Source organism: Oncorhynchus nerka, unplaced genomic scaffold (assembly GCF_034236695.1).
Source record: "Oncorhynchus nerka isolate Pitt River unplaced genomic scaffold, Oner_Uvic_2.0 unplaced_scaffold_5428, whole genome shotgun sequence".
Lineage (NCBI taxonomy): Eukaryota > Metazoa > Chordata > Actinopteri > Salmoniformes > Salmonidae > Oncorhynchus > Oncorhynchus nerka.
Genome location: NW_027035884.1, coordinates 1 through 9,429, shown reverse-complemented (window position 1 = coordinate 9,429; position 9,429 = coordinate 1). Strand labels below are relative to the sequence as shown.

Sequence of the window (9,429 nt, the reverse complement as noted above, 5' to 3'; positions counted from 1 at the left end):
TGAGGGAGAGAGAGGGCGTGAGGGAGAGTGAGAGAGGCGTGGGGAGAGAGAGAGGCGTGAGGGAGAGAGAGAGGCGTGAGGAGAGAGAGGGCGTGAGGGAGAGAGAGTGAGAGGTTAGAGGCAGGGTGGAGAAAGTAGAGAACAGCAGCAGTTATGCCTAATAATAGCATTGAAGAACCCCAGGATGTAATACAGGCCTGACCACCAGAGGCATATTAATACCATTGAAGAACCCCAGGGTGTAATACAGGCCTGACCAACGAGGCATATCAAATACCATTGAAGAACCCCAGGGTGTAATACAGGCCAAAACCACCAGAGGCAGCACTGTGGTGACAGTCTCTCTGCTTACCGGGAGCTTCTCTGAGCCTTCTTTGTCGGAGAGCTCCACAGCTTTTACATTCCTCAGCAGGTCCCTGACACAGCCGTGTTTATCTGGGTAGAGAGTGATCTCCTGGAGGGAGAGAGTTAGTCATTTATTCATCATCAGGGTCAAAAGGTTAGAAAGCCTGAGTGAGATCACATTTTCATACGAGGTGACAGTACAGAATGTTACTTTTTATTTGAGGTATTTTCATACACATATTTATTTTATTTATGTACTTTCTACATCTAGTTCCCCCTTTTGAAGACGTCAGAAGTATTAGTGACAATTTCACTTGGCTGTATTAAAATAGTGAAAGGTTTTGTGTTTGGTCCCATATTTCTAGCACGCAATGAGTATGTCAAGCTTGTGACTCTACAAACTTGTCAGATACATTTGCAGCTTGTTTTGGTGTAACATTAAAATATCAGGCCCCGCCCCACACTACTACCAATAACAGGGGCGGTATGATCAGGCCCCCGCCCCACACCATAACCAATAACAGGGCGGTATGATCAGGCCCCGCCCCACACTACTACCAATAACAGGGCGGTATGATCAGGCCCCGCCCCCCACTACTACCAATAACAGGCGGTATGATCAGGCCCCGCCCCACACTACTACCAATAACAGGGCGGTATGATCAGGCCCGCCCACACTACTACCAATAACAGGGCGGTATGATCTGGCCCCGCCCCACCACCATAACCAAGAACAGGGCGGTATGATCAGGCCCCGCCCCACTACTACCAATAACAGGGCGGTATGATCAGGCCCCGCCCCCACTACTACTGATAACAGGGCGGTATGATCAGGCCCCCCACACTACTACTGATAACAGGGGGTGCCCCACTACTACTATTCTTATTTACAATAAAAGTGACTCTAAAATGACAAAACATTATTTACCCTTCATTTCTATTGGGCACAACATACCACAAATTCATCCAACTAGTTGGTAGTCACAAGCTTGATGGATATAGTCATTGCATGCTAGGTATATACCAAATGCTAAACAGTTGACTATTTTAATACATGATACTAGATACATAAAGTGATTTAATATCTAAAACAGTAAAACAGATATGAAAATACCCTCAAATAAAAAATATGACATTCTATTCTGTCGCCTCAGAAAACAAATCAAATTCAAAAAGCTGGAGAATAAAGTGAAGAGTTGTCTCTGCTGTGTGTAATCTAAATGTCGTCTCTCTACTGTAATCTAAATGTCGTCTCTCTACTGTGTGTAATCTAAATGTCGTCTCTCTAATGCTAATCTAAATGTCGTCTCTCTGTGTGTAATCTAAATGTCGTCTCTCTGTAATCTAAATGTCGTTACTGTAATCTAAATGTAAGTCTCTCTACTGTGTAATCTAAATGTCGTCTCTCTACTGTGTGTAATCTAAATGTCGTCTCTACTGTGTGTAATCTAAATGTCGTCTCTCTACTGTGTGTAATCTAAATGTCGTCTCTCTACTGTGTGTAATCTAAATGTCGTCTCTACTGTGTGTAATCTAAATGTTGTCTCTCTACTGTGTGTAATCTAAATGTGTGTCTCTGCTGTGTGTAATCTAAATGTCGTCTCTACTGTGTGTAATCTCTAAATCTAAATGGTCGTCTCTACTGTGTGTAATCCAAATGTCGTCTGTCTACTGTGTGTAATCCAAATGTCGTCTGTCTGCTGTGTGTAATCCAAATGTCGTCTAATCTACTGTGTAAAATGTCGTCTCTCTACTGTGTGTAATCTAAATGTCGTCTCTCTACTGTGTGTAATATAAATGTCGTCTCTCTACTGTGTGTAATCCAAATGTCGTCTGTCTACTGTGTGTAATCCAAATGTCGTCTGTCTACTGTGTGTAATCCAAATGTCGTCTGTCTACTGTGTGTAATGTTGTCTCTCTACTGTGTGTAATCTAAATGTCGTCTCTACTGTGTGTAATATAAATGTTATCTCTACTGTGTGTAATATAAATGTCGTCTCTCTACTGTGTGTAATATAAATGTTGTCTCTACTGTGTGTAATAAATGTCGTCTCTCTACTGTGTGCAATCTAAATGTCGTCTCTACTGTGTGTACTGTGTGTAATATAAATGTCTCTCTGCTGTGTGTAATCTAAAATGTCGTCTCTGCTGTGTGTAATATAAATGTCGTCTCTGCTGTGTGTAATCTAAATGTGAATATCTACTGTGTGTAATATAAATGTCGTATCTCTACTGTGTAATATAAATGTCGTCTCTCTACAGTGTGTAATATAAATGTCGTCTCTACAGTGTAAATCTAAATGTTGTCTACTGTGTGTAATATAAATGTCGTCTCTCTACTAAATGTGTGTAATATAAATGTCGTCTCTCTACTGTGTGTAATATAAATGTCGTCTCTCTACTGTGTGTAATATAAATGTTGTATCTCTACTGTGTGTAATATAAATGTCAGTATCTCTACTGTCAGTTTCTCTACTGTAATATAAATGTCGTCTCTCTACTGTGTGTAATCTAAATGTCGTCTCTACTGTGTGTAATCTAAAATGTCGTCTACTGTGTAATATAAATGTCGTATCTCTACTGTGTAATATAAATGTCGTATCTCTACTGTGTGTAATCTAAATGTCCAAATGTCTCTCTGCTGTGTGTAATCTAAATGTCGTCTACTGTGTGTACTGTGTGTAATCTAAATGTCGTCTCTACTGTGTGTAATCTAAATGTCGGTCTCTACTGTGTGTAATCTAAATGTCGTCTCTACTGTGTGTAATCTAAATGTCGTCTCTACTGTGTGTAATATAAATGTTGTCTCTACTGTGTAATATAAATGTCTCTCTCTGTATCAGTAATCCAAATGTTGGTTCGTCTCTAAATGTTGTCTAATCCAAATGTCGTCTCTACTGTGTGTAATCTAAAATGTCTCTCTACTGTGTAATCTAAAATCTAAATGTTGTCTCTCTACTGTGTGTAATCTAAATGTCGTCTTCTACTGTAATAAATGTCGCTCTCTACTGTGTAATCCAAATGTCGCTACTGTGTGTAATATAAATGCTCTACAGTGTGTAATATAAAATGTCGCCTCTACTGTGTAATCTAAACAGGGAGGAGGGGTGATGTTACCCTCTACTGTGGACCCAAACAGGAGGTGTGTGATGTTACCTTCTACTGTAATGTAAACAGTGAGTAAGATGTTACCTTCTGTATTGGCTGTTGAGCCACATGGACTTAAAGCTCCTCCTGTTCTCCAAGTCTGTGATCTTCATCTTCAACTGAGATAGACAACATTAACAGTCAGTACACACACACAGATACACACACACAGGCACACCCCCACACCCTAAGGTACACACACACCCCAAAAAGGTAAACACACCCACGAAACACAAACACACCCATAGGTACAACACCCACAGGTACACCCCCACACCCACAGGTACACACACAATGTCAACCTATGTCCTATCGTGATTATGTACCCAGAAAACATTGTGATGTACGAGGCCATCGCTCCCTATCGGACAAACACATTTTAAAATGTTTAATATAGTAAAATAATAAGCTAAAACAGTTGGGCTGTAGAGCAACATCTAATGCAACTGGATGAACAAGATAATGTTGAAAGACCGGAGAATCATTTAGAACGATAATGTAGTTGAACTCACTAGAGAATCATGAGAAATATCATGTTGAAAGACCAGGAGTATCAATGCAGGAAAGATAATGTTGAAAGGCCAGGAGAATCACGAGAGAAAGATAATGTAGTTGAAAGCCTGGTCAGAGGCTAAGAGCAGGCCTTATATAATACTCCTCTGATGGTGGAGGAGCTTCAGCATGGAGCAGGTGTGTGTGGTGTGTGTGTGTGACACTGATGGGTTTGGGGTCTGCCGACCTGATGGGACTCGTATCTCAAACATCTGAATGGGGACTGATAGGGGAAGGGACTCAGATCTTAAACATCTGAATGGGGACTGATAGGAAGTGACTCGTATCTTAAACATCTGAATGGGGACTGATAGGAAGTGACTCAGATCTAAACATCTGAATGGGGACTGATAGGAAGCACTGTATCTAAACATCTGAATGGGGACTGATAGGAAGGACTCGTATCTTAAACATCTGAATGGGGACTGATAGGAAGTGACTGCTGCTCTGCTGTGTACCGAGAGAGACACAGTTCTTCACCGGACGCGCCTGTCAAGTTCAAATAGACTCAGCCATCCGCGTCACGCCGACTGTCAATCATATCTCTCACACACACCCCACACACACCCCTACCTGTTGGTAGTAGAGTTTCTTGGGGATGTACTTGAAGAACTGCAGCAAAATCTTGAGAGTTCCTTCATAGTTGTGTCTGAGAGATTCCCAGGTCCGTCTCTGTACCTGCCCAGAGAGAGAGGAGAGGGGGGGAAAGAGGAGGAGGAGAGACAGAGGAAGGAGAGAGAAGGAGGATAAACATAGGGAAGGGGAGGAGAGAGAGGAAGGGGAGAGAGGGGGGGAGAGGACAAGAGATATATAGAGAAGGAGGAGGAGAGAGAGAGAGAAGGAGGAGGGATAGAGAGAAGGACGAGAGAGATATAGGCTTAATGTTATATATAGTGGGAGATAGAGAAGAGAGAGGAGGAGGGAGAGAGAGGGAGGAGGAGAGAGAGAGGGAGGAGGAGAGAGAGAGAGGGAGGAGGAGAAGAGAGAGAGGAGGAGGAGAGAGAGAGAGGAGGAGGAGAGAGAGAGGGAAGGAGGAGAGAGAGAGGAGTAGGACGAGAGAGAGAGGACAGGTTACTCAACAAGTCAACTTGGGGCATCAAACTTATTGTACCGACTCAAGTGTCGGCACGTAAACCGGAGTGTGTGTCCGATGTGTGTGACGGCAGTCCTACTGCCTGGGACTTGAGAACTGGAGTGGCATGGGATCTGTGTTCAACCTCCCAGGCCACCGTCTTCGCCCCACCTGACAAGACAGGTTAAAGAGACTCTCCAGTACTTTTGTAGGGTGCGGCACAGCTTCAAGAAAACAGTTGCTTTCAAACTACGGATTTCATGGCAAATTGAGGTAAGACAGTAATTCCGATCATAGATTATACATGAATATGAACAACAGTATGAACAACAAACACCTTGACACATCCAGCCCAAAGCAGTAGGTTCAAAAATACATTTAGTGGCCAAAGTACCGGAGCATGTCTTTAACAAAACACACTAGCTTTATGGAACAATACCCAAAGTACCAGAGCATGTCTTTAAACACACTAGCTTTATGGAACAATACCCAAAGTACCAGAGCATGTCTTTAACAAACACACTAGCTTTATGGAACAATACCCAAAGTACCAGAGCATGTCTTTAACAAACACACTAGCTTTATGGAACAATACCCAAAGTACCAGAGCATGTCTTTAACAAACACACTAGCTTTATGGAACAATACCCAAAGTACCAGAGCATGTCTTTAACAAAACACACTAGCTTTATGGAACAATACCCAAAGTACCAGAGCATGTCTTTAACAAACACACTAGCTTTATGGAACAATACCCAAAGTACCAGAGCATGTCTTTAACAAACACACTAGCTTTATGGAACAATACCCAAAGTACCAGAAGCATGTCTTTAACAAAACACACTAGCTTTATGGAACAATACCCAAAGTACCAGAGCATGTCTTTAAACACACTAGCTTTATGGAACAATACCCAAAGTACCGAAGCATGTCTTTAACAAAACACACTAGCTTTATGGAACAATACCCAAAGTACCAGAGCATGTCTTTAAACACACTAGCTTTATGGAACAATACCCAAAGTACCAGAGCATGTCTTTAAACACACTAGCTTTATGGAACAATACCCAAAATGTTGAAGGAACGTCCACAATGCAAGACGGTGTGACCTCTTGCTGACCTGGTAGTTCATCCTGTTGGTAGTGTGTGTTACCTGGAAGTAGTTCATCCTGTTGGAGAGGGTGACGACAAAGCCGGGGTCGTTGTGGATGGTCTTGTCACAGAAGATAACGTCCACTCGGTGGTAGAGGTCCCGGAAGTAGTCCTTGGCTGTGGGCAGCTCACTGCTGTCGTTCTCTGGGTCGTCTCTGTAGAGAGGAGAGGAGAGGAGAAAGGAGGAGAAGAAGCAGAGCGGAGGAGAGAGAGAGGGAGGAGGAAGAGAGAGAGGGCAAGGAGAGAGAGAGAGGAGGCAGAGAGAGAAAGGAGGGAGAGGGAGAGGAGAGAAAGGAGGAGAGGAGAGGAGAGAAAGGAGAGGGAGAGGAGAGGAGAGAAGGGAGGAGAGAGAGAAAGGAGGAGAGGAGAGGAGAGAGAGAGAAAGGAGGAGAGGGAGAGGAGAGAGAGAGAAAGGAGGAGAGGAGAGAGAGAAAGGAGAGAGGAGAGAAAGGAGAGAGAGAGAAAGGGAGGAGAGAGAGAGAGAGGAGGAGAGGAGAGAGAGAAAGGAGGAGAGGAGAGAGAGAGAAGGAGGAGAGGAGAGAGAGAAAGAGGAGGAGAGGAGAGGAAAGAGAAAGGAGGAGAGGAGAGAGAGAGAAAGGAGGGAGAGAGGAGAGAGAAAGGAGGAGAGGAGAGAGAGAGAGGAGGAGGAGAGGGAGAGGAGAGAGAGAAAGGAGGAGAGGAGAGGAGAGAGAGAAAGGGAGGAGAGAGGAGAGACAGAAAACAGAGACATTAGCTGGGAGAGGCTAGTCAATATGTTACTGAATTCTCCAAACACAATGTGTTGAGATGACCAGAACATTCTCTACAACAGGGCAGGGCTCTCCATCTCGGTTCCCTCCTGTAGGTTGTTGTTAGATTCCCATGTTGGAATGACTTACTTCTGGAAGACGATGATGTCTCCGTCCATGAGCTCATCCAGGGCCTTGTCCAATGACACGTCGTAGTCCTGTATCCGCTCTGTTAAATTAGAGGCTTCACTTCCTGGAACACAGACACATGGGAGATGGAGGCTGTTTGTGTAGATGTGATAGACCTGGAGTTGGGTGACCTGTGTTCTCAACTCAGAGGAAGGCTAGTGTGTGTGTGTGTGTGTGTGTGTTCACCTCATAGAGGATAAGGCTGTCTCCTGTTGAAAGCCTGCTCTCTCACACATGACGGGCAGCAGGTCTCCTGGTAGAGAAACAGCATACATTTAACACTGCTAACACACACTTCAACTCTAATACTACTCACATCTACCACAGGGTTCTCCTCAGGATTTAACATACTGCTACACACACTTCAACTCTAAAACTACTCCACATCTACTACAGGGTTCTCCTCAGGATTTAACACTGCTACACACACTTCAACTCTAAAACTACTCCACATCTACCACAGGGTTCTCCTCAGGATTTAACAAGGTGGTGCTGCTGGGAGGTAAGGAGGGGGAGGCCTAACTGGGAACCCCCTCTAAGTGAACCACCCCCCTCTAAGTGAACCACCCCCTCTAACTGGACCCCCTCGGACCCCCTCCCTAACGTGAAAGCCCCCTAACTGAAACTCCCCTCTAACTGAAACTACCCCTCTAACTGAAACTACCCTCTAACTGAAACTACCCCTCTAACTGAAACTACCCTCTAACCGAAACTACCCCTCTAACTGAAGCTACCCTCTAACTGAAACACCCCTCTAACTGAAACCACCCCTCTAACTGAAACCACCCTCTAGCTGAAACCCCCTCTAACTGAAACCCTCTAACTGAGACCCTCTAACTGAAACTACCCCTCTAACTGAAACTACCCCTCTAACTGAAACTACCCTCTAACTGAAGCTACCCTCTAACTGAAACTACCCCTCTAACTGAAACTACCCTCTAACTGAAGCTACCCCTCTAACTGAAACCCCCCTCTAGCTGAAACTCCCCTCTAACTGAAACTACCCCTCTAACTGAAACCCCTCTAACTGAAACTACCCTCTAACTGAAACTACCCTCTAACTGAAACTACCCCTCTAACTGAAACTACCCTCTAACTGAGAACTACCCTCTAACTGAAACTACCCTCTAACTGAAACCCCCTCTAACTGAAACCCCCTCTAACTGAAACCCCTAACAGAAGTAAACAATTCAATTAAAAATAAGTGGCGCAACCAGTCCCCGAGGTGGCACCTTACGTGTTGTTAGAGAAGATACGTGCGTATTTTACAGGATATAGCTGTGTAGATATGTCACAACAATTTAAGCTTGCTTGGATCATACATCTTCAAGAACAGCATGACGTCAGTTTCGAAAAGAGAGTTTGAGGACATCATTAAAATAAGGACAATCTATTTTTACGGACTACAAAGCTACGTAAAAACATATCCATTTCTTGAAATGACTTGTGATTTCATCTTTAAGTAGCTGCTTTGTACTTAGTGGTCGTTAGTCAGAGGGCGCTCACCCCAGTCAGAGGGCGTCACGCCCGTGTCCTAAACAACTTGGGAATAAAGGAATATAGGAATAACAGTCTCTGATAATTGGTCATAGTCCCGTGCCTTGATAATTGGGTCATAGTCCTGGTCTCTGATAATTGGGTCATAGTTCTGCCTTGGAGGCATTGGGCTGTAAACAGTTTCAGGCTGGCTGGGCCTGCTCAGAGGCAGCCCGGCCTGGGGTCAGTCAAATGTAGAATTCGCCACAGCCGGTCTTTGATAATTGGCTAATAGTCACGGTCTTTGATAATTGGCTAATAGTCACGGTCTTTGATAATTGGCTAATAGTCACGGTCTTTGATAATTGGCTAATAGTCACAGTCTTTGATAATTGGGTAACGGTCTGAACTCCCGGTCTTTGTCGAACTTGGGTAACGGTCTGAACTCCCGGTCTTTGTCGAACTTGGGTAACGGTCTGAACTCCCGGTCTTTGTCGAACTTGGGTAACGGTCTGAACTCCCGGTCTTTGTCGAACTTGGGTAACGGTCTGAACTCCCGGTCTTTGTCGAACTTGGGTAACGGTCTGAACTCCCGGTCTTTGTCGAACTTGGGTAACGGTCTGAACTCCCGGTCTTTGTCGAACTTGGGTAACGGTCTGAACTCCCGGTCTTTGTCGAATTTGGGTAACAGTCTGAACTCTTGTCTTTGTCGAACTTGGTAACGGTCTGAACTCACGGTCTTTGATAATTGGCTAATAGTCTGAACTC

At 44.2% G+C, this 9,429-nt stretch overlaps 1 protein-coding gene across 1 annotated transcript; it reads right to left on the bottom strand.

Moving 5' to 3' along the window:
* Window positions 1–6,104: 6,104 nt before the first annotated feature.
* Window positions 6,105–7,534, bottom strand: LOC135566373 (ubiquitin carboxyl-terminal hydrolase 7-like). Its single transcript, XM_065014106.1, has 3 exons — window positions 7,498–7,534; window positions 7,147–7,249; window positions 6,105–6,423 (listed from the first exon to the last, which is right to left on the bottom strand). The coding sequence occupies exons 1-3, from the start codon at window positions 7,532–7,534 to the stop codon at window positions 6,120–6,122; spliced, it is 444 nt and encodes a 147-aa protein (XP_064870178.1). The 3' UTR covers window positions 6,105–6,119.
* Between the last annotated feature and the right edge of the window lie 1,895 nt (window positions 7,535–9,429).

What these genes read in the sequence shown, in the direction of transcription:
- LOC135566373 (XM_065014106.1), bottom strand. Translation starts at nt 7,534, where the DNA reads ATGTTAAATCCTGAGGAGAACCCTGTGGTAGATGTGA. An exon ending in GAACCCTGTGGTAGATGTGA is followed by an intron (nt 7,250 to 7,497) that starts GTAGTATTAGAG and finishes TCTGTGTTCCAG; the next exon opens with GAAGTGAAGCCTCTAATTTA. An exon ending in GACATCATCGTCTTCCAGAA is followed by an intron (nt 6,424 to 7,146) that starts GTAAGTCATTCC and finishes TCCTCTCTACAG; the next exon opens with AGACGACCCAGAGAACGACA.